This window comes from Mixophyes fleayi, chromosome 7 (assembly GCF_038048845.1).
Source record: "Mixophyes fleayi isolate aMixFle1 chromosome 7, aMixFle1.hap1, whole genome shotgun sequence".
In the NCBI taxonomy this organism is placed as follows: Eukaryota; Metazoa; Chordata; class Amphibia; order Anura; family Limnodynastidae; genus Mixophyes; species Mixophyes fleayi.
In genome coordinates, this window is record NC_134408.1 from 10,536,412 (window position 1) to 10,562,440 (window position 26,029).

General features: G+C 37.7%; 1 protein-coding gene across 1 annotated transcript in view; it reads left to right on the forward strand.

Annotated features, from left to right (window-relative positions):
- Positions 1-26,029, forward strand: part of LOC142098451 (uncharacterized) — a 41,941-nt gene that overhangs the window by 13,377 nt on the left and 2,535 nt on the right. The window contains exons 9-20 of the mRNA XM_075181297.1: positions 205-495; positions 3,199-3,549; positions 6,283-6,390; positions 7,614-7,781; positions 7,912-8,019; positions 8,926-9,219; positions 9,344-9,448; positions 17,072-17,452; positions 21,872-22,219; positions 22,654-22,950; positions 23,887-24,234; positions 24,377-24,688. Coding sequence (XP_075037398.1) covers positions 205-495; positions 3,199-3,549; positions 6,283-6,390; positions 7,614-7,781; positions 7,912-8,019; positions 8,926-9,219; positions 9,344-9,448; positions 17,072-17,452; positions 21,872-22,219; positions 22,654-22,950; positions 23,887-24,234; positions 24,377-24,688 — 3,111 coding nt within the window. The remainder of the gene's footprint in view (positions 1-204; positions 496-3,198; positions 3,550-6,282; positions 6,391-7,613; positions 7,782-7,911; positions 8,020-8,925; positions 9,220-9,343; positions 9,449-17,071; positions 17,453-21,871; positions 22,220-22,653; positions 22,951-23,886; positions 24,235-24,376; positions 24,689-26,029) is intronic.

Below are 26,029 nucleotides of genomic sequence, written 5' to 3' on the forward strand. Positions count from 1 at the left end.
CGTTGCCATGTGGTGTTTTCACCAGAGGATGAAAGCAGCATTAACAAGCCTCAATATATTGATCTATTCATCACTCATGGCTCTAAAAGAAAATATTTCCTTGCCATGTTAAGGAAGTTTATATATAAATGTGTAACTGTAACACAATGATTGCAAAGATTTCTACTTACATTATTCTCCTAAACAATTGTCATTGTCTTCTAGCAAAGCCCAAAGTGGTGAATCCCATAAGATTGTCTCTGACTGATCTGGGAGAGGTGCTGTGTTCATTGGACATAGATGGAATTTACCCTAAAGATATCCAGATCAAATGGAACAACACTGAAACATTGAATTCAGACAAAGTAACAAATACTGATGGAATTTGTAATGTTCACAGTGAATATAAAATACCTGGAAGTTTTTTCAAAGATCCAAAGTCGACAGTGACCGTCTCTTGGAAACATGAGTCTATGGAGGGCTGGGAGTCCAGACAGGTGTCAGTTCTGGATAAAGGTAAAAGGAAACTGAGCTCTAAACTTTACTGACCGAGGATGTTGTAATTGATGTGATTAATAATTTTATTTGGCAATTCCAGATTATTTCATGAACAGTTTTAAAACAAATCTGGCTAGCAGAAGCAACAGTAACCCTGAAGCCTCATTAAATCTCAGTCACTCAATATGTAATACTGTAAATGTTATTTGAAATAATATAACATCAAACAAGAGAATATTTGATTTCACCACATGCATTCGCTAGTACATTTTCACAGCCTGTTTATTGAGGCTCCCATTCCAATACCTATTTCTACCTGCAGGTTGAGTAGACTTTATTGCACCCTGTAGAGCAGCGTGGCTCCGATGTCACAGAGTATGCCAGCTATGACACATTCATTTCAATGGAAAGATGGCTGCATCTGTGATAAAGCCAGATACACCTGCATATTGGCCCTTTGTAATTCATACAAGTAGGAACAATAGTAGATTCTTTTTTATTGAGAACAAGGAATTAAACAAGGATCAACAGCGCCCATCTAGAAGGGATCTATATCTAGAAAGACCCCTACGGCTGTATAAAAATAATACATTCCAGGAGAATTTTGTAGGACGTTTCTAACCATTTAGGATGACTTATCCCACTGTGTAGAAAATGCTCCATTCTTAAGCGTCATCATTAATAACATATGTTACAAGCACTTTTCTTATTAATTAATAAATTAATTAATTTATCTGAGGTTACTACAAAAATAAGTGGGGCGTTCAGGATCAAAGCATTTTATATCAGATGGAAGGGGTTGTGTTGTGTCCAGTGTTGTGTTGTGTCAGGTGCTACCTTAGACAATCTACTGTATCTGGATCACTCACTATTCCTGTTACCATTACAATGTCAATCTGCCTTTGAGCCAGAATAACAGCTCTGCACCACATGTGCACATTCCGTCGCGACTGACTGCTGCTTGCTCTGCCAACAATCTGAGTCCCAGCTTGTACGACTAAGCCTGAGCACTAACAAACTGTTCTATGCCTCTCCACCCTAACTGAATGCCAACTATGAGGAGGAAAATCCTTTAATGTCTGACTATAAATTCTTGAATGTCTCAAGTCAGAATGCTGATGACACCTCCAAAGTATTTCTGGAAGTCATTGACAGTGTAATCATGGTGGGCTTAGAGACATGTGTAAGGCAAGATGTTTTCCTCCAGCAACAATAGAGTGACCAGTGACATTTTTCCTGCTGAGGAGCTTGATGACATTATCAATGTCAAATGGAAGTCACCAGAGAAAATGTTTTCAATCATTAGACTTCTCTGAGCCTTTTTCCTTCTCAGGTGACTCTCTAGCAAAATGGGCAGAACAATAAATGATCGATTGACTAGTGTCATGGTTGTGCAAAAATAACACCAATACAGATTTTCACAAAGTGGATTGTAAAGAATATGTGGACCAAAAATGCATGCTTTTTCTCTGTTACATTCTCTTGCAGAAGATCTTATTGGCAGATTCTACTTTTTTTGCTAGAATTTCTTTCTATGCAAAACTTAACAAGGTACTTCTACAGATTCTTGATTTTCTCCCATATGGATTTCCTTGTTTCACCTAAATCAAGACTGTTATGAATACCCATTGGCTGATAAGATCCCTAGAAACTTTTTGCAGTATTTTTTTCACTAATACTCAGTTGCCCCTAGGACTTCACCCCTAGAAGTAGGGACTTATCAGCTTAGGTATTTTTGGGTGTGGCTGGAACATTACAGGAGACCAGCAGGGAGCAGGGAAATGCAGGTACACTGAGGATCCTGGTGAACAACCAATAGGAATCAGATACTCCCACAGATTTAAATAGACTGCACCTGTGCTAAGCAGCTGTTTCTGCTGCTTACATCTTGCTAGGCACAGAAAACTCACAGAGAAAAGCTCACATTATCTAATAAAGATATAGGGGTAAATGTACGAACCTCCGGATTCTTCAACTCCGGCGAGTTCAGCGTCTTCAGCGTTTGAATTTAAAGCGGCGCTGCCTTGTAAAGGGAAACTTCACTACACTACACTACATTTACCCCATAGTCTTTCCAAAGTTTTATACTTTACTCACCATGCACCCTCAGGAGATGGAATTAAACTCCTTGGACATGGCGTGCCTCCTATAGTTTTTAATCTCTTCCAGGAGCCTGCTCAAGCACTTTATCATTTCATCCCTCCCTCCCTCAGGATTTGCAATGGTAGGGTGGCTTCTAGAAATGGTTGTTTTGTGCTGGTTACACCAACTTATTCTCAAGATATATTCCACTGGGGAAAGAATACCACCTTCAGGGTCACAGATCACTCCATCAAAGGCCTTCCAGAATCAGGCTTCTTTAGAACATCTGTGCAAGGTGGTGACATGGTCCTTCACCAAGTATTAAAAAAAAAAACCATGATATCTAGAGTCACATCTGGGGTGTATGGCCTGCAAGAGGAGGAGTCCATTTTTCCATTCTTATTGTTCAACATAAGGATCTGGAGGCCAGACCCATACTCATTATTCATGTGTCCCCCAATAAATGAATGAACTAATGCTCCCAATAAACTATGTAGAACCCTGTATTTTAAATATTCCAATTATTTACTGTGAAACTTGAATGTTATAATTTGTTTCTATATGAAATTAATATCTTTACTAAATACAACTTCCCCTCATTTTGACATGACTAATAGTTTTATTATTTTTATCTCTTAGAGTTTCCTTGGAAGCCAGAGGTACAAGATATTGCAGTTCCCAATCTTCTTATTGGCAGCACAGCTACACTGAGGTGTGAGGTGTCTAATGTATTCCCCGATGGGCTGAATGTGAGGTGGCTGAAGAAGGAGAGACATGGCCAGGAAATATCCCTGCTGGTTCCTAGTGATAAATATAGTATTTCAGAGACCAAACTGGAGAAGCAGAAAGATAACACATTTACATATAAGACGTGTTTAAAGTTCAATCCGTCCATCAACGCAGAGGAAGGAGCAGAGTTTATCTGCAGAGTGGAACATCCCAGTTTAGAGAAACCCACAGAGAAAAGCACAGGACCGCTATGTATAAAAGGTGATTCTCAAAGAACATGGGAACATGATGCACTGTGCCTGGGTGGCTGATATTCACTGCTAATGTATTGTGTTGTGTTTTATTGTGTAGTGCTGTAGTATTTCTTATAAGAGGTAAAGTGTTTGAATTGAAAATATGTGATATTTGGGTTTGGGCCTAATTTTTCTAATGGGTGAAGATATTATATAAAGAGCCAATAGTTAAAGTTTAAAAAAAAACACAATATCTTTATAATTGCTATTTCCAGGAGGGCTTTTCACAGGTACCTTCTGTCTCTGGCCTTATTTGTACTGGTGATGGAACTAACCACCGCATAGTCCAGCTATTTTGGGTCACTAGGCGGGTACTGACAACACTGTCTTATGTCTGGTGGACCCCAAATTATACCTCAAAGCAGCCTTTGGCATTATTAGCAGACAAGGGGGTCAAGAGATGCATTGTTAGAGATACTCAATATTCTCTGTTATTCACGTTAGTGGTGCATGCACTAAAGTGTGGAAATTATTTATGTCATTAGTCTGTCATTATTGGCAAATAGCATTAGCGCTGAATCCAACCCCCCACAGTACTCAGTTTTAAGGTTTCGCACTACCTTTATGATTTCTAGCAGCTGTTATTGCCAATTCATTAATGGTCTTAGGCAGAGCTACCTGTGCAAGAATATTCATTATCCAAGGGTCAAGATTAATTGGGAAAAATCTATTATTGATGACTTCTAAAAACTTAAAATCCATACATTGCAATATGCGCAGGTTAATCCATTTTCAACTGCTAACCGTCTTTGTAAATCTAGAATCTTTGAGTGACACCTGTTGGCAGGTGTGGGAAAGGTGAATTTATGTTATGTGAAATACTTGCCTACATTTTTGTACGTGTTAAATTTTAAGTAATTAGACTTCATAGTGACTGAGATTTTGCATTATTGTGGGCTCCCAAATGTTTGTCTTTTCAGCTTCTAGCAGAGTTGATCGTCTGTAGTTGATCAATTTATATAGGTATTATATAGAATCCCAACTGGTTGCTGATTCTTCCCATCCCCATCTCTCTATATTTCATCTGTATTCATACTGCTAATAGAAAAGGAACTAATAGTGTGTCAAAAATGCTAATGACTATTTGATAACTTTTTTATAGCTAATATTATCAACAAAAAGTAGTTTCTGGTTTAACCCAAGTAATACAATTCCTTTTCTGATCTAAATGCATAGGATCAATTTTATATCATAAGCTTACGCCATTACTATCAAGAAAGACTGCACGTAAGATGTACCTTAATTTAAAATGTTTTGTATGCTAATTAACATTCTAAGTGTAACAATCTTATATATAATATAAAACAGTGTAGTAAACAAAGTATACAACATCAAGTTTAGTTTACTCTATTAGGATAAATGCTATCATACATATTAGCATAGATGTTAATACAATGCATTATATTCATTGCCTGTTTTATAAAAATACAATTATTTTGTATGTGTGTCAAAATCATAGTTACCTTTTTTATTTTAGTTTGTGTGTGTCAGCTTGTATTGTGTTGCGAGTGCTTGTGTCTGTGTGTAGGGAAGGGGAATGTGCATGGGGAAGAGCTGTATACAATCTCATGCTCTCCTCCATCTACCTAGCTTAAGGCAAGATAGAAGACCATCTTGATTAAGACTCCATTAACTCAAGTGGACATACAATCCAGCACAACATATGACAGACCTGTCATATACACCACATACATTTTACAACACTATAAAACTCAAATACTAGTCATATCCCACGATCTTTACACATAAATCACATAACTCACATTAGTCCATTATAGCTGTCTCAAACAGAAGCTATCTCACATACAGAAATGTGCACCATTTATATCACACACGTACGCAATATATATATATATATATATCTGTGTTTGCTCCTGATGAAGTCTGTTGTACAGACGAAACGCGTTGAGTTACTGCTACTACTACCATCTCTGATCAGATAGGCTTGTCATCTGCTTCTGGATGTGTAAGTTACTACTGTTTTTAATAAACTTGAATTTTTTTGGATACTACATCTGTGTACTTCTGTATATTGAGGTAACCTATGGGATAGCCAAGGGTGGCTGAAGATTGAATATATCCTCACAGCCTACGTGACATCCTGCAGATAAGCCATTGAACTATTGGCTTCTGGTACGCATACATCTCTATTGGTGTGACCTGTTTTTCTACCTTTATGAATGCCATTTGGCCGTGTGTGACTCTCTAGTCTATGAGCTTTATTTATCCATCTTAGATATTGGTGATACCCACCTGGTGGGAAGCTCTGGCTCACTCATTTCTGGTGGTCTAGTTCCTTTTCTGGTTTGGTTCACCTGGCTCCATTGACTTGCCATACTACACTATTGTGCGCCTCCTCTCATTTACTTTTAGATTTTTTCCTGCTACACCGCTTGCTACGGAGGATTGGCAGCCGCCCGCACGGGGGAAGTGTTACATAAGAAGGAACAATTACAAGATTTTGGACTATAATATTTATATACTGGTGTAGTATCTTAGCGCCTTCTGTATCAAATCTGTGATATATATATATATATATATATATATATATATACACTAATCTCACACATAAACCTTCATATGCGTGTGTGTGTGTGTGTGTGTAGGGAAAGAGAAGATGTCTCATAATAGTATTGTATTACATGTGCAAATATCTTGTTTTATACCATTCACATATATAGTGTCATTATCTTGTGGACAGACATAAAGAACATAACTCCAATGTCTACAGAAGAGAGTCCAACAGATTCTTCTCTCCAGACAACAGAAGATGTGACCACTGACCTGAAGGCTACAATCCCACAGAAAGGTGAGATTGATGTAAATATATCGATTTATCAGTTTATTCCATGGTGTACAGAACTGAAAACAGAGCGACCATGAAACTGTTAACAGTAGTATATTATTTACAGCAAATACTGGAGTTTGGTCATTGTTTAAAATAAATAAAACAAAAATGTTAGCTTTGCTATAATATTTATTACTTATTACACACAGTATATTTCTGTATGCGAGTCTAACTAAGTAGATGCTGGTTTCAGATTTGATAACATAATTCTAAAATCTAACACCTCTAGTAAAAAATTTCATTATAAAATAACATGACCGTCACTGAGGATCTTAGATATAGTCTATTACAGAGAAATACATGATGTGTGATAACTGAGGAGCTGATTTAATTATTTTAGAACTCCGCACATCTTCTAACATGTTATTAAACCATGCTGTATTAGACGGCATCTCTAAGATACTGCTGTTTTTACAAGGAATTGTCACTTTTAGTGGATTTTTTCAGTTTATCACATGTATGTATTCTTGAGTTTCTATCTGTAGCTATTTGCTTTTATTTTTGTTTTAAGCAAGTGCTGCATTCACGCACATAGGGCTAGATTTACTAAGCTGTGGGTTTGAAAAAGTGGGGATGTTGCCTATAGCAACCAATCAGATTCTAGCTGTCATTTATTTAGTACTTTCTATAAAATGACAGCTAGAATCTGATTGGTTGCTATAGGCAACATCCCCTCTTTTTCAAACCCGCAGCTTAGTAAATCTAGCCTATAATGTAGTTAAATAATTAATCAATTAGTTAAGTGGGAGTGTTCTCCCCAGGAGACTATTTAATACTAAACCGCACTGAAGATGATAGTTTTGAAAAAATCTACGTGCCTCAGATGAAACGCATTAGTGGAAGGTTATTGTTGATGACGGATGTATATACTAGCCTCACAGGAGAAATAGGGGGAAAAAAGATAAACAGATGGCTAGCACACACACACCTAGGGATTGTGGAGAGGAATGTGCCATTTGCCTTTTTATTTTTGGATGTCTCATGCATAACAGATCCTCTCACATCACAATATCATCATTAAAACTGTATCACTATTGCTTCACAAGTTTTTAGGATTTCCAGTGGTGAAGGACATTGTGAAGAACATTGTCTGCACTGGTGAGGGCATCTACTCTCTGGCTGTGGACGGCATTTACACACAAAAAATATAATCTTATGGAAATGGTCTGTTCTGTCATCTACAGAAGAGAGTGAACCTCTAACCTGTACTTTCACATGTAAAGACAATGAAGATGGAAGTTGCAACATTATGAGTATCTGTGACCTAATTAAAGCCACAAGTAATCTAGATAAGTGGAGTGTTCTACAGGCCACAGTGGAGCATGAAACATTGGATTCCACCATTTCTAAAAGTATTGTTAAGAAAATAATTGTCCTTATAATGAGGTCCCACAATAATCAGGATGTAGCAATAAGTTATTTTCTTGATTTAAAATGTTATCAGTGCAAAGTTTTAACATGTATTTCTGATCTATTGAACAGGCATAAAAAAGATAACTCCAATGTCTACAGAAGAGAGTCCAACAGATTCTTCTCTCCAGACACTAGAAAATGTGACCACTGACCTGAAGACCACAATCCCACAGATAGGTCAGTTTGATGTAATATATATTATCAGCCTATTCCATGGTGTACAGAATTGAAAACAGAGCGACCATGACATTGAAAATAGTAGTACATTAATTTCAGCAAAATAATAAATACTGGAGTTTGGTCATTGTTTAAAATAAATAAAACAAAAATGTTAGGCTTTACTATAATATTTATTACTTAGTACACACAGTATAGTTCTGTATGTGATTCTAAATAAGCAGCTGCTGGTTTCAGATTTGATAACATTTATAAGATCTACTACAGATTTCATTGTAAAATAACAGATCCATCACTACGGATCTTGGATATGTTCTATTAAGAAAAACATGATGTGTGATAACTGAGAAGCTGTTTAATTATTTTAGAACTCCACAAACCTTCTAACATGTTATTATACCATGCTGTATTAAACCACATTTCTAAGATACTGCTGTTTTACAAGGAATTCTCTCTTTTAGTGGATTTTTTCTGTTATTCACATATATTTTTTCTTGAGATTCTGATTATGGTAGTTGTAGCTATTTGCTTTTATTTTTGTTTCAAACAAGTGCTGCATTCACACACATAATGTAACTAATTAATTAATCAATTAATTAAGGGGGGGGTGTTCTCCCCAAGAGACTAATACTAAACCACACTGAATATGATAGCATTGAAAAATATTGACATGCCTTAGATAAAACCCATCAGTAGATGTTATTGTTGATGGCAGAAAGAGAATGGATGTTTATACTAACCTCACATGAGAAATAGGGGGGCTGATGGCTGACACACACACCTCGGAATTGTGGATAGGAATGTGCCATTTGCCTGTTTGTTTTTAGATGTCTCATGCAGAATGAACCCTCTCACATCACAATTTCATCATTAAAACTGTATCGCTATTGCTTCACATGTTTTCAGGATTTCCAGTGGTGAAGGACATTGTCTGCACTGGTGAGGGCATCTACTCTCTGGCTGTAGATGGAATTTACCCACAAAAATCTACAATCTTATGGAAATTGTCTGTTCAGTCATCTACGGAAGAGAGTGAACCTCTAATCTCTACTCTCACATGTAAAGACAATGAAGAGGGAAGTTACCAGCTGACGAGTATCTGTGACCTGAGTAAAACCACAATTGATCTAGATAAGTGGAATGTTCTACAGGCCACAGTGGAGCATGAAACATTGGATTCCCCCATCTCTAAAAGTATTGGTAAGGAATTTTCATTATGATGAGGTCACACGGTGTTACAGGTTGTAACAATAGATTTTATATTTCTTACTTCAAAATGTAATCAGTATAATGATGTAACATGTATTTGTGATCTATTGAACAGACATAAACACATCTCCATTGTCTCAAGAAAAGAGTACAACATATTCTTCTCTCCAGACACCAGAAGATGTGACCAATGACTTGAAGGCTACAATCCCACAGAAAGGTGAGTTTGATATAAAGCTTTAGTTTACCAGCCAGCTCCATGTTGTACAGAATTAAAAAGAGATCATGAAATTTAAATTGTTAATAATAGTTAACAGCAAAGTAATAAAATTCAAATAAATGAAATTAAAAGATGTCAGACTTTGCTGTGATAATGATTAGTTATTCTATGATTAATATTTCTTTGTAGTTTTAACTAGGAAATGGCTGGTGTTGGATTTTAGATGTCTATTGGAATCAAATACATCTTGGAGATTGTGTTAGAGTCAGGTGACAAAGCCCTGGAAGGAAGTTTGGAAGGGCATTTTAAAGATTAGTTTTGCCATCCCAGATGAATTAGAGCCAGTGTGCAGAAGGCATTTCTGGTCAAAAGTGGACACTGGATGAACACATAAACCTAGAACTGTAGTTAAGAGTGGATGTCCAGGCAAACCCTTGCGTATTGAAAAAGACCATCAGCCTGGATTGGTTAAGAGAACTGTGTGCTGCACTAGCCATCCCCACACCAGTGTGAAAAATAGTATAAAAGGATAGTTAGTATCTATTAAAATCAGGTAATAAACACAATTCATATTAGAATCTGCTTGTTCCTGTGATTGTGCTTGTCCATACACTGATGTATTTTTCTGTGACAAACATATTAAAGCCAACAATTCCCAGACTGTCCTGAATTGGACCCAGCGATTCTGAAATAGTGCTCGGCTGATTTAGAATCCACAGCAAGTAATCAGGAAGGATTCAGCCAGAGCAACCAGTGAAAGTGCCCAATAAGTGTGAGTGGTTTCTGATGCTGGTGAAGGAGTCTGGTGGTGGCTACAGTAAGTCTCCTATAACTGGGGAAACCATGTTGGTATAACTCACAGTTGGGGAGCATCTGGCTTGGTCAAGCAGTATCAGTAGGAGTAGTCCGTGACTACTTGCTGAAACTTCTCAAACCCAAAAAAAGCTTGGTTGACCGGAATTGTATATTAATTCTGTCAAAACTTTAGCTGTCACTTTGTAGAAGTGGTAGAATAGATGCAGGCATCTCTATGAAGAACTGTACTTTCAGGAGAGCTATGTTGCTTAGAAGAGCAGTAGCCGCAGTACAGGAGGATGCACATGATGTCTACTTATGGCAGAATGTCCAAATTCAGTACTAGGAAAACGATGAGCAGATCATTGATAAGCTGGGAGGAAGCTCAACTGGTAGCAGAGGAAGGGCTCCTGGAGGAGGAAGGTAGAAGCAGCTTTACCCAAGTAGATATCCAAGCAACACCCAGGGTTGTAATCGCAAGAATCTCCCAACAACTTTTATTAGCAGTGGGTGTTCCCTATTGCTGGAATCATGACTTCCGGCTCCCTCTGCCCCTAATGCAAACTGTGCTAAAATAGCAGCTGGTGTAACTGAAGAGGAACATATGCATGTTGTTCAGGCATGGAGCAAGAGGAGGGTGACATGAACTGCAACACGAAGTGAAGAGGTGCTGGCTTCTGGGGTACCTGCTCTCCCCTCCAACTGTGTTGTAAGTTTACACAGATAAAGTAACAGTATCAAACTGAGCCCAGCAATAAGTATCCAAGGCTAGGGTATTTCTCTACTAGGGCTTGGCAAGGAGGCCAGGAACATGGCAGCCATGGATGTCCTCCTAAAATATGTAGTCCTAGGAAATTATCTTGTACAATGTTGAAAGGGTACTTTATCTTCATTAGCAGGAGTCAAGTGGCCAGACTGCAGTCTTCTGAGAGGAAACAGCTGGAGACTGTGCAGTGTTCCTCTGATGAGCTGTTCAGCAGGAGACTAGGTTTCCAGAAACTGGTGAATATAGGCCAATTAGGAAGCCCACTTACTGGGTCTCACCAGGGGCTGGAGAGAATATATGCAGGGAGGTACTGGAGATGCTTGTGTTAAGTGTTACCCAGGCATCCCACACACCATATAATTGTGTTGGTCTACAAAAAAGACAGAGCTATGTGACTGCTTGTTGAATGACATAATCATGTATGAAGTTTATCCCCTGTCCCATTTTGATGCTCTGTTAGATAAGTTAGCGGGAGCCTTTGACTTAAGTAATTGGTAATTGCAGATTCCACTCACCCAGAATGGTAAAAAAAATGCACCATCCACCTTTTAGTGCTTTGAAAACTACCTGCTGGAGGAGATCAGAGAGTTTTCTCAGGCTTATTTAGACAACATAGTTATCTTTAGTAAGACCTTGTACAACCACATACAACAGGAAATTGATGTATTAGGGAAGACCCAGGAGGCAAGTCTAACTATCAGGTCAGACAAATGTTAGATAGGAATATTAAAAGTAAAGTACCTATACCATCATTTGACTAGAACCAGAGAGGGTAGAGGTGATCCAAGACTGTCCCAAGTCCATGATCTAGAGACAAGTTATAGTTTGTCTCTGACTTCAGAACTTTAGCCAAGCACCTGCAAGATCTCACTAAGCAGTGTGTCCCCAAAGTGCTAAAATGGACTTCTGCTTCTATGCTCAGGTTCCGGTCTTTGAAAAGAGCCCTTGTGAGTACTCTAGTACCCAACTATATTTTACAGATTAATGTGTCCGAGTGTGGACTTTGAGCAGTACTCAGCCTGGAGGTGACTAATAGGAAAAAGTACCGTGTGGCTTAAGTGAGCTAGAAACTTTTAAAATGGTAGTTGGGGTATGCCACTACTTAAAATGAGTTATTGGCCATTGTGTGGGCTGGGAAGAAATGTGAACCCTATTTATATGGCTTGCACTTCATTGTAGTGACTGGTGACACAACCCCTTAAAGTTGCTAGAACACATCTTGGGGCAAAATGCTAGGTTAATGTGGTGAAGCCTCACACTTCAGAGTTATAACATTTATATTAACTACATGAAAGTAAAGGCCCAAAGCACCACAGATGAATTGTCTGTCCAAGAAGAGATGGAACTCCTGGTCCAGTAACCAAGAACCTGGAGCAGGAGCCTAATGATGGGGATATAGCCTGCTGGTGACAAGGGAAGACTGTTGCTTTGCTCTCCTTCCTTGATTCCCATACAAAGTGGTAATTATTTAATTAAGTACTGCACTTCACAAATATAATAAAAAATATATGCTTACCCAATGGTCTAGTGTGGTCTGCTGTGATGACCCAGGACTCAGCAGTGTTGGCTTGATGCTCTTATGGACCTAAGTTTGAGTGTCAGAGAACAGGAGCCTCAGAGGTCCTTTCTGCAGCTCTTCAAGGGCTAAGGTAAGCCTAATAGGAACAGCACCCCATGGGAGTCCCAAAATGCCCAGCACTGCAGTACAGCTCATTGAGCTCAAGCTGCAAATGCTTCAGGGCTGTGTTTCTGAAGTCTCACTCGAAATCTTCTTGAGATGACTTTGGCTTAGAAATGGTTCTAGACCACAGTGATAAAGCCCTGAAAGTAATTTTGGGTGAGAGATTATAAGATTAGATAGGAGGGTGTGTCACCTAGCTTTTGGTTGCTCATTGACATGGAGGCGGTAACTGTAGATAAGGGTGACTGTTCAGGCTTACACTTGTGGAAAGATAAATGGGTCAGCATGGATTAATTAAGGAGCTGGGGCTGGTCTTCCCACACCTGTGTTAAAAAAAGAATCAAAAGATCGCTAGTAACCCATATTAAACACTAAGAGCCTGATTCATCAAGGCACACATACTGAGCACAACCTGCATTTGTTTTAAAATGCCTGTAAATAGTCTTTGCACACTCTGGAATTCAACAAGGAGCGAATCTAAAGATACGTGCGGTGATGAATATGGGTGTAGGTCTGCTCTGCTGTATTACACAAGACACTGAATACATCCAATACCCATATGAAAAATAAATTATTAAAAGCATGCACAGAAAAAAATTAATTAATGATAAAACAGTTTTTTATGTAGTTTTTTCTCCACTAAATACATTTATTAGTCTACTGTAGATAAAATTTTGAAAGCTGCTCTTGATTGCAAACACATGTGATAGCATGCATACAACGCTGTCATCATTAGGAATCAGGACTTAGACTAGCCCTGTAGCTGGAGCAAGAGATAGGGCAGAAATACAAGTAGTTTGATATGCCCAAAGTTTGAATCGGACATGGCTCGATTTTGACACATCCCTACTGTACATTGAGTACAGCCAAACTCCCTTTCCTCGCCTTGTTCCCTCCTCGAAATCGTAGGCTGTATGAAGGGTTCAAAGATGAATTGGATGTTCATGTGTTATGAGGGGTATTGTCTGGTTCTGGGCATGCACAGAATGATTTAGTGTGTGATACACATAAAATCGGCAGATACATGCCTTGATGAATCAGGTCCATTGTGTGTTGTATGTTTAAGCACTTCAAGAAACAGATCTTATAAGAAATAATTGAGCTAATAAATGCAGTCTAGTCTCTGCACTGCTGTTTTCCTGTGACTTTCAATCACACTTTCCACTATCCTGCATTGAGACCATAATTCCTGAAGCAGTGATCTGCCAGCTATCCTAATCCACAGTAAGTGGTCAGGAAGATTGTTTCAACCAGAGCAAACAGCAAAGAGTTGCTGTAGTAGCTATATAGTGCCCAAGAAGTGTGAGTGGTTCCAGGTGCTGCTGAAGGAGTCTGTTGGTGCCATTGGGTACCCTCATACAACTGGCGACACAACGTTGGTGTGCACTTGGACAACCAGCACCAGTAGTAGTAGTCAATGATGACCCACTGCTGTAAACCAACCAACCGAAAAAAAAAGCTTTGTGGAGCAGAGTGACATATTAAGAACATCCCCACACAATGGTGTTAAAAGTATGAGTGCTTTTAAGTGTCACTTATAGTATTCAATAACTATTGTGATAAGGGATGTAAAGAATCTGCTAATTATTTTGGATTTTTAATGTAGCTATTCATACAGTGTGACTCTGATGATATATTTTTGTTTTATGCTTTAAATGTTTTTGTAATTGTATTTTAAGTGTTCATTTTCATGTTATTGATTTTGTAATGGGGATTATAGGATTACAGGACAAACCCCTCCAAAGCAGACATTTTGAAAACATGAGGAAAGGCTTCTGCACTGCCATTTCTAACACTGCACTAACCCTTACACTGCATATAGAAGACCTTATTTACAAGCACACTTGGCATGCACTGCAAGAAGGCTTGGTTTTTCATCTGTCCATTTACATTGTCTGCCCAGTGCACATTAAAGTGCACGCCATTTGCAGTCGGAAGGCATCTCCACAATCTAAAAGTGCACCTAGGTGTGTGGAGAGGAATAATAATCTGAATAGGCGCATTGTGTATACTTCACATCAAAAGTCCATCCTTGACCAGTCTAGAAACCCCTTTCATTAAATTAAACTCCTCTGTTTGCCCCTAAAATACTGTTCAGTGTAGCCTTGTTTATGGTTTATCATGTGCATGAAGGAACATACAGACATTTTTTTAACATCTATTACTTTTGTGTGTGGAAACAATTTTATATCAGTGCTCAGGGGTGCACTGAAAAATCCACCTCTCCAATGAAGTTGTTCAGAAACATGGTGATCGCTATAGGGCGCTGGATAAGTTGCCTAGCAACAGTTGTCAGCTTCCTTCCTCTGTCAGGCAGCAGCGGGTTGCACCTTGATGTATCATGTGTATTGTGATCACCGCTGCCTGTCTGATCACAGTACCGGCATTACCTCCTGACAGTCGGTGACAGTATGCACCCTCCTATCTTTAGTTATGCTCACCGCTGCATGTCCAATCAATTACCAGCATTCTCCTTGTTAGCATCAGTGGTTACTAGTTCTGCATGTCTGCAAGATGTTGTGCTCAGGATGGTTGCCTAACTACCACATTAGTGTTCTCTCCTCCTATGCAACTGGTGCTTCACTATTACGCTAATTGCTAGATAAATAGTTACCAGCTTCCCTTCAGCTCTCACTCTGGCAGCCTCAGGTGTGCAATCACTTACCACACTCGTATGGCTAATCATCCTGCAGTTTCTGATTGGAACTTCTGCCTTTATAAACCTCTTTCTGCTTCATACCAATGCTGGTGAAGTTCCTACTTGGCCTAGGGTGTCTTGTATCTGTTTTTCTCTCTGTGTTTGACTCAGATTGTTCATTGGATTCTGCTGTATTTACCTGCTCCTGACCTTGGCTTGTTTAGCAGATCTGCATATATATCTCTACCTGTCCTGACCCTGCATTTGTTTGAAAGAACTGCTGTATTCTCCTACTCCTGACCTTGGCCTATATGGGATTTGCATTAACCACTGCCTTTCTGATTCTCAGTTTGCACCATTAAGCCTTCTGTTTGCTCGCTGCCTTCTACCATGTTCTATCCACTCCATCAGGCAATTGTTATTTAACTACTACTAACTGACCTTAAGTCCTGGGGGCAGCTGAATACTGTGGAACATAACAAGTTTCTCAGAAAGGGGGCTGCTTTAAGTGAATATTTCAAGTAGAGGTAGTAATAGTTGAGGATCACATATACATTGCCCCTAATAGAAGTGCAATCTGGAACCACAAAATGGGTCCTATTAAAAGTATAGTATGAGACCCCAAGGCCAAGAACTCTTGTGAGAAATGCACCCTCTCCAGTCTTTTACCTCATTTAGTAATCAAGCTCCACAAACTGAAATTTTGTTTTTACCCTGCTCGGTACAACTGGGCGCAATGGAATAACAATTTTATACTTTGAAATGCATTGTTTCACTAATTTCAACTCCTCAACTCAAACTGTACAAACTTCTTAAACTGTGCAAATGCCACCATCTTCCTCTGCCATCCTAAGTGCTTTGGTGGGAATCTTGGCACACTTGTGTAAATATAGGTGCGTGGTAGCTCTAAACCTAATTTTGCACTGTGTCTCAACCATTTTGCTCTTTGCAATTTACATCTATAATATTTTTCTAATTCTATTTATTTATTAAAGCAGTATAAGAAATGTATATAAACAACAATAAATTAAAAATTAAATTAAAAACCACAAACATTATTTAACTAAAACAAAACTTCAGATTTTCTAAAATACTGCTAGTTTATCTATAATATGTGGGGAGAGGTCATTAAGAAGAAGAGGAAAATTGATCAAAAGGTGGAGTGGGGGATGAATCTCCACATAAAAACTCAGAGGAAAATTACCCTTAAAATAGGGCAGTTGGTGTGGGTTAATAAATTTAATTAAAGTATTAAATGCCTTTTTTTAGTTTCTTTTTGCATGCTGCACTACAGGACCCAGCATTTCCTGTCCACTTTTAAGTGTTTGGACATGCTGACACTTGTAGTACTACAAGCTCTAGCATAGCTATGGCCTCCAGGGCATGCAGGCACTTGTGGTTTCTAAAGTGCTAGCATACCCAGAGACTTGTATTGCAGCATGAAAAAATGTAAAAATAACAATTTACTTGTTAAATACATTATTCAATGATAACCTGTCCTTCCACTGCAGCTCTGTTTAAAAGTAAAATGATGTTGCCCCACCCACTCCATTACAGACAGATGAAACTCCTCCCACAACTTTATAACATTGTCCTGTTGGGAACTTAGACAAGTATTTTCAAAGTCCTTTTGACATTCCTTCTTGTTAGTATGTGGGGCATTGCTAGGTAACTAATAAGAATAATTGTCTATTAAGTCTTTTAAGTATATTACTATTTTCTATACCTTGTGTCTTGTTTCAGATGATCAACAGATATTCATTGTTGGTGACATTCATGGACCTAATCGGTGGACACATGGGGAGAAGATTACTCTTTATTGCTCAGTGTCTTATTGCCCTGAGGATGTTAATGTGATATGGACGGTGACAGAGAGGGACGGGAAACAAGTCATAATATCTAGTGCTGGAGAAAAGTCACTGAGGGAACCAGAAGCTCTGGTGACTTCTGGGTATTTCCTTACTACAGAGACAGACAAGTCAGACAAAGAAGGACTATTCCATGTAACCAGTTTAATGACACTTATACCGTCTGTGTCTAAACATGTAGGGACGGATCTCACCTGCAAAATTATATCCAACGGGCAAACCAAGATAAAGAAATTCCAGCCAAAATCTATATATGGTAACTAATATTAATACCCATTTGACTGAAATTGTTTATTATTATCTTAAACTGATTTTAGGAATTTAAAATAGTTGCTCTTTCATTTTAAATGTTCTAGAAACAGTATTTTCCCCACTAAAACCAATTGCAGTATCTTTCTATATAGCTAATATGTTAGAAGTTAAACTGACATATTTGTTCTTTTTTATGTCAAGTACAATAAAGCACTTATAGGATCACATCACATATAATGGCAAAAATAAAACTGTCCAGAGAAATCGTTCAGGCTTTATTATTATTATTATTATTGTTATTATTATTATTATTGTTATTTTTATTATTGTTGTTATTATTATTGTTATTATTATTATTGGTATTATTGTTATTATTATTGTTATTATTATTATTGTTATTATTATTGTTGTTGTTGTTGTTGTTATTATTATTATTATCAATTGTCAGTGGTCAGGGAATATTTTGATTTATAATTAGAGAAATAGTCAGGAAGCAGAGAAAGTAGGTCTAACAATAATGAAAGAGGTTCCAATATACAACAACTATCACAACATTGAAAAACTATGATCAGCTTTATTAAAGCAAAATAATATTTCTCCAACTGACAATTGTTTAATTTCTGAAAAATAAATAATACATTATATCAGAGTTAATCAAGGATTAATATTTACAACTTTGACACTGAGACTGTAGGAGTTTTACCAATCTGTGATTAATATCTACTTTCCTTTTCAGATATTAAACAATGACCTTATTAACAAACTATTATCCTTCTGTGGTAAAGTTATGATTAGTTTTTCAATCTTATGATAGTCGTTCTTTATATTTATTGTGAGAAACCATTTTAAGAGCTGGAAATCCTTCTATGAATACAGACATTTAAGAGCTTCACATCTACATGTATGATAACAAGATTTATTTTTTTTTTTGGTAAAATAGCAAATGTCACTGTGTGTGTTCTATGTATTACAATATGTGTATTTTAAACGTCATATATTTTAAATATTTTTTTTTAGTAAAACCAGTCCCAGGTGATGTAAGAACATCTCTGTGTAACTCCGGAGATGTGCTGTGCTCTCTGCACCTACACAATGTTTATCCCAAACAGCTTAATCTCAAGTGGACCACAGGCCAAATTTATCTGCCATCCACAGAGGAATGGAAGGAGAATACTTATACTATATATACTGTATACAGTCAGTGTATGGTCCCAGGACATCTATTTATGGATCCCAGCACTGAAGTGTGTGTGACCTGGAAACACAAATCTATGGATAAACCAGAATCAAGAGTCCTGTCTGGGAGAGACCTCGGTAAGAGCAAGAAATGTCCTTTTCTGGATGTCCATTCACTCTCCCAATAACTATCAGAATCCACATTGTCCCTGATTTGCTCATCACTAATCATTAGTTTCAATAATGTTCAGAGTCTGTAATTGTCAAGAGGGATAATTCATGAGAAGAATACATAATAAAATTACCCATAAGTCGTCACACATTAAATTGAGCATTAAAGTTAATCAAAAGAGAAAACTTCCTATAATTAATCACATATTGTATTCACATATTAAAACATAAAGATTAAAAGAGCCTACTAATAGACTCCTCATCTAATGGTAATTACCAATCAGCAAAACGTGTGTTACAAGTCTGTGTGGACTTTCTAAGAATCTATTAAACAGACTGGACTATAAAGTACATTTGACTTGGACACATGAGTCCATGGATGATCCTGTGTACAGTGAACTTCCTATAAAAGATAAAGTAAGGATTATATCTTCTTATCTAATCCTTATATGTATTTATTGTGGCCCTTTAAGTCATCTACTATGCTGACTGATTACAAGTGAATATCTATCTACTTGGAGATTAGTGGCAATGCTTATTTTATTTTTAGATTTTTAACAATTGTAATTTTTTTTATTTTCAGTAACATATATATTTATGCTATTTTTCTTCTTTGTGATTTATCAATTTTAATTTTAGCATTAAAATATAACTTTTAATTTTTAATATTACCAGTTGATCGAACAGAAATGTTTTGCAAATGTCGTACTGATAGAGAACCAGTACAAAAGCAAATTCTGATATTTCCAGGTCTCAGAATATTGTCACTAAATGGATTATAGTCAACCTTGTGTAGTTTAAATTAGGATATTTTCTAAAATAACATGTTATATACATATGAAGGAATTCTTACATTCCTGAACCTGGAACCTTACAGAGAATGTGCGTTAAATTGCTGGGATCAAATCAGGTTCTGGGACTAGAGGAAGGTTAGAGTTTATTTACTTTATTATTCTGGAGGAGATACAGGAATCGCTGTATATAAATAAATCCATGACCCATAGATAGGATACTTTCTCTGTAGTATCAGATCTCTGCATGTAACCCAAGGTCATACCTTCAAGCTGTAAGAGGAATAATTTCATCTTCAGCTTCAGTACAGTACTCTAATATGTATTCTTCTCAGTAACAGCAGAGAAACTATAGGAATTAAATTTGCCAATCGGTATTTGTAGACAGTGTAGATAGATTCAGTATATATTTAGATGCCTTCACAGACACAATGTATGAAAATACAGGGCTACTGGGAATAATAAAAACAAAATGATAATGCATTGTGCTGATCCAGAGAGCACTCAGATAACCAGTATGGGGTCTACAAGATATTCCCAATTTAGGGCAAATTGTATTATGTGGTACAGTGTATTTGTCTTTATTCTTATCCTTTGGGCATTATATGTTAATATTCTATGAAGTGGAGAAGTAAAAATGTAAACAGTGCTTGCAACAATGCTTCGGCCAAGCTCTAGCCGAATTGAATGGACCTGATGCTGTTGACAGAGCAACAAAGCTTTCCGGTTAGCCAGATCTTTCCATAGTTGAGCTCCTGTCCAAGCTCCAAAATTTGCTAATTCCTGGCTAAGCTATTTGGTCCATAGACAACCATAACAAACTCCCAGCCAAGTTGTAGAAGAAGGTCTTCTTTGATTTGCTTGGGCCAAAGCCTTCTACCAAGTTGGTAGGGTCCTAAAACCCAGTTTCCCTGCTCCAGCAGGCCCACCGCAGGGGCGCACGGAGGATTGTCGGGGGGGGGGGGTTTCTCCCTGCCGACCCATGTATACAATACAGCACCACTGTGGACGCTTCTTTGACAGCGCCGCGGCTGCTGTATAGGACAGTGGTCACTTAGTTAGCGCAGGGGGGGGTTTCTAGAGACTTAGAAACCCCCCCCTGCATGCGCCACTGCACCAGATGAACAGATCCATGAGCAGCTCCCGATTTATTAGAGATTTTTGGCAGAAAGATGCAGCAAACAGGATGAGTATCAGACATATCACTCTGGAGCAGGCACCACAATGGAATTGGTGAGAGACAATACTCTACACCAAGCTCAGTATGCTTGAACATACTGAGTCTCCCCTGCAGATCATTTTAAGCTGTCCAAGTTTCACATGCTGGAAATGTCACCTTGCAGCAGTTATTCCAAGGTCAGCTGTGTTAGGATTGGCCGGGATGGGATTAGGAGTTGATGATGAGCAGGGATCAGGATTCTCTCCATGTGCAGTTCTCCCATGCTGGGATGTTGACTCAATGTTTATCAAATTCTAGGAAAGAAAAATAGTGGTCAAGACTGTTTAAAGATGAGAAACTCCTTATTTTAACCATTCCTAACTTTTGTGACATGGAAGGGGCTGTAGGAGCTGCCAATTCCTTATGTATCTGCAGAGAGGGGGGGTTATGGCAGAAAGTAGAAAAATCACCTTAAGGTAATTCCACGACAATTCGATCTAACCCACCTGGCTGTATTTAAAAACCTGGTGGGCATAAGTCCAAGTAGCAGTTGAGTTGGGTAACAATTCAAACAATGGTTATGTCCATAATTTCAACAGGAATAAACATGCCTTTAAAAATTCCAGAAACAATGAAAGGTCCACCCGGTACAGAAGCTATAGAAGGCAGCAGGGATGTGGAATTCAATGCATTATTGCTCTGTGTTTTGGATGTTTTAAAACGTATTGATTTTAATGAATAAAGATTAGTACAGTGCTTTTTAAATAATACATTTTTCTTAATGATCTGTGTATTCTCAGCATGTGACCCACATTTACAGTTGAACAAATTAGTTATATATATATATAATTTGTTGTCCTTTCTATTTGGGAATGTCCCATTGCCTTCTAATGTTATTGATTTAGCACTGCATAAGATGTAGGACTGAGATTGGGACAGGAGTGACTTCCTCTACAGTGGAGATTAGTTTAACAGATTGGAGAATTCTTGAACTTCTATGTACCTGAGAATTATATAAATGTTAGGGCTGTATCTTCTGAGTGTTCTTTTAAATTGCTATTCAAATTTACTATGTGACATTAGACTTTGAATATGAAATTAACTTGAATGTATTAATTTTCTGTAGATTATCCCTGGCGCCCAGAAATGGTGATTTCGGTTCCAAGTCTAAGGATCAATGAAGAAGCCTCACTGCAATGTACAATCTCAAAATACTTCCCAAATGCTTTATCTGTGATGTGGTTTAGAAAGGACAAAGCATCTGGAGAAATGTGTTGCGTGTCTTCCAATGGAACGTACAAGGTTTATAATAATGATTTAGGCAGACAGACTGATAACACATACTCAGGTATATCATGTCTGAGTTTCATCCCCACTCTTGAAACAGGAGATGGTGCAGAATTTATATGCAGAGTGGAACATCCCAGCCTGGTACAACCAATGGAGAGGAGCACAGGAGCTCTGCAAATAACTGGTGAGAGTGAAGTAATGCATAATAATTTGAGGTTAATATGGTCAATTTTATTATTTAAAAAATAAATAATACATTACAAAAGAGTTTGACAAAATGTCTATTCTTACAGCATAATTAGCTATAGAGTTCTGTCAAAGCAATTAGCATTTTTAAAAAAACAGTTGTGCTGAGAGTATTCAAGTTTTTTATATATAGGTTATTATTTTGCTGTAGTAAAGCTGTTATTCATTTTTTAAATTCATGATATTTGTTCTTGGTATTTAGTATGAGAAGCTATTTACGCTGCTTGACAGCCATCTATGAACCCACACGTTCAGGAGTTACACATTTACATGTATGAAACCATTATATTATAATCTTCATATGTGTATAAATAACAAATACCACCCTTTCATGTATTATTACCTAAAAACATTTTTTATATCTTCTTCCAGCAAAACCAGTCCCGGATGATGTAAGAACATCTCTGTGTAACTCCGGAGATGTGTTGTGCTCTCTGGACCTACACAGTGTTTATCCCAAACAGCTTCATCTCAAGTGGACCACAGGCCAAACTCATCTGCCATCCACAGAGGAATGGAAGGAGAATACTGATAATATATATACTGTATACAGTCAGTGTATGGTCCCAGGACATCTATTTATGGATCCCAGCACTGAAGTGTGTGTGACCTGGAAACACAAATCTATGGATAAACCAGAATCAAGAGTCCTGTCTGGGAGAGACCTCGGTAAGAGCAAGAAATGTCCTTTTCTGTATGTCCATTCACTCTCCCGATCTATATTATTTATCCCAGTCTGTCAACCACATATCACTGATGTACTACCTGTCAATATTCAGGAATGTGTTTTACTTCTGTGTTATTGATATGTATCAGGAATAGAGTTGAAAATTCAGCTTAGTTCAAAAGCTGCACTTCATCAGTGTGATAAAAGGTGGTTCTATTTTGTGTTACAGTATCAATTTACCTATAAAGAGTCCAGATCAAATAAATATCTGAATACATATTGTTCCTGCTTTTCTCATCACCAATCATTAGTCCATTTCATGTCCAGGCTCTGTATTTATCATTGGTTAGAACAATACGTGATACAAGTATCCATTATTCACCACCCATATAATTGAGCAAATAAATGAACCAAAATAGAATTTTTTTAAAATCAAACACATAGCGGCATATTCAATTACGTTTTCGGTCCGCGGTAACGCGCGTTACCGCGGAACCTGCGCAGTATTGCCGGTAATACGGTATCGCAATAACGTGAATTAACTTTGGGGCCTGTTCCAGTGTGATCCGCGGACCGGAAACGTAATTGAATATGCCCCATATTGTATTTTACATATTAAAATAGAAAATGTATATGAAGAGTAAAGGAGATTAGTAATAGGGTCATATTATAATGCTAATTACTGTCCAGCAAAAAAGTATTAAATATTTCCTGATGTACAACAATCCATTCTGATTGATGTGTTATGAAATGATATGGGCTGATATTTGTAATAGCTACAATTGAAAATAGAACTAGTTACTGGTGAAGTGATTACTGAGCATACGACTGATTATAAAGTTGGTTAAGTTGCAGATATGTGTGCAGCCAATTCGTACATACTTACAAAAGTTTCTATACCATGTAATTTAATATTTATAATCCTTATTTTTATAAAGTTCGATCATGGCATCCAGAAATCCAGGCGGTCCCCATACCTCATGTAATAATGGGGAAGCAGACTAGTCTCCAGTACAACATCTCCAAGTATTTCCCTGATGCTCTGAGTGTGAGATGGTATAAGAAGGAGGAAGGAGGACAGATATATAATCCTATATCTGATTGTGAGACCTATAAGATGTCAGTCACCAAGTCCCAGAGACAGCCAGATAACACATACTGCTGTACAGCCAGTCTGGTGATCACTGCATCACTGAGAGACCAAGGATCAGACATCATCTGCAGAGTGGAACATCCCAGCCTGGAGAAATCAATAGAGAGAAGCTCAGGACCATTACTAGTGATGGGTGAGTGGACTAGGAATGTACATTCTATGGGAATTGTTTCTGCAAAACACTCAGTAATTGCCACTTCCAAATGTAACATGTTAAAATATTAAAATATTAATATAGCCTTTAACACTTTACTAAACTTTTAATTTCTTTCCAGCTCAACCAGTTAACAGAAACCCTGTAAAGCGATCTTTGGGCAAACAAGAGGTAAATTACTCTTTGATTCTAGAGAACTTCTACCCCAAAGAGATCCACATTCAGTGGTGTTATGGGTCAGGAGAAAAAGTAACACAGACCTGTGCTTCGAAGGAACAATTTATCATTAATCCAGACAAAACATTTAGTATTATAAGTGAATGTGGCCTTTCTGAGAATCTTTTAAACAGTCCGGACGTCAGAGTACGTGTGACTTGGACCCATGAGTCCATGGATGATGCTGGGTTCTGTGAGCTTTCTCTAACAGATAAAGGTAAGGATGTTATCTTAATATCTAATTCTCATATGAATTTTGTTACTGACTGATTATAAGTGACAATCTTCAATATAGTAGTGGTGATTTTACCTATAGGTTGGTGGTAATCCTGATTTTTATTATGTTTTTAACAATTTTTAATTTTTTACATTTATTTATTTACATGTATGCTATATATAATCCTTTACGATTGTCACAACCCACATACAGCGAATAGACAAGATCGCAAGGCGTAGGAGACATGGTTTTAATATAAATTCTATAGCATGCCTTTAAAAATTCCAGAAACAATGATAGGTCCACCCGGTACAGAAGCAATAGAAGGCAGCAGGGATGTGAAATTCAATGTAATCCGACACATCACATTACACAAGGTCACCACTTACAGGTGGAAGAAAAGCAATGTCATCTTGAGCTACAGTACATTACTCTAAAATATTTTATTTCCAGTAAGATGAAACTTGAAATTCATTCTATCAAGAGTTGGTATTTGTCGATTCTGTGAATAGATTAAAAACAAAATTAGGGGGTAAATGTATCAAGCTGAGAGTTTTTCGGTGGGTTTGAAAAGTGAAGATGTTGCCTATAGCAACCAATCAGATTCTAGCTGTCATTTTGTAGAATGTTCTAAATAAATGATAACTAGAATCTGATTGGTTTTTCAAACCCGCTGGAAAACTCTCAGCTTGATACATTTACCCCCAGATGTCTTCAGAGACCAAATGTATGAAAATACCAGGCTATTAGTATTGACACAAATGATCTATCATTTTGGCCTAGAAACCATTCATATTACCAGTATAGAATCTGCCAAAATATTCCACTTTTAGGACAAATTGTTAAATACTTTAGTGAGGGTTTTTGTGTCTGTATTCTTTTCTTTTGGGCTTTATATGTTAATATTTTTTGAAGAATATAATGTAAAATGCACAACAAAATCTTATAATCAGGTTAGATGTACATGGCATCATAGGGATGGTAACACTGCAGGGATCACCAAAAACAAATATCATACATGATGCAAATATATACAGAAACTCAGTAGCAAAACGTCCCTGTAAGCTATTTTAAAGTGTTAGTAACTACATACTTACCTACTTTTGAGACCAGCTGTCCGGGAGGTGGTCCGTCGAGGGGGCATGGCCACGCGGGATGCACCATTAGACTCCACCCCTGTCAATTTTAGGAAGTTATGGCCAATCGTAGCAGGGGGCGGGGCCACGATGCCGCGGTTAGCCCCGCCAATTACAACAACGGGGAGATGCTGGTTCTGGGATTTTTGCCTGCTCTCTCGAAAGTCCGGTAGAACTCCCAAAAATTCAGGAGTCTACCGGACAT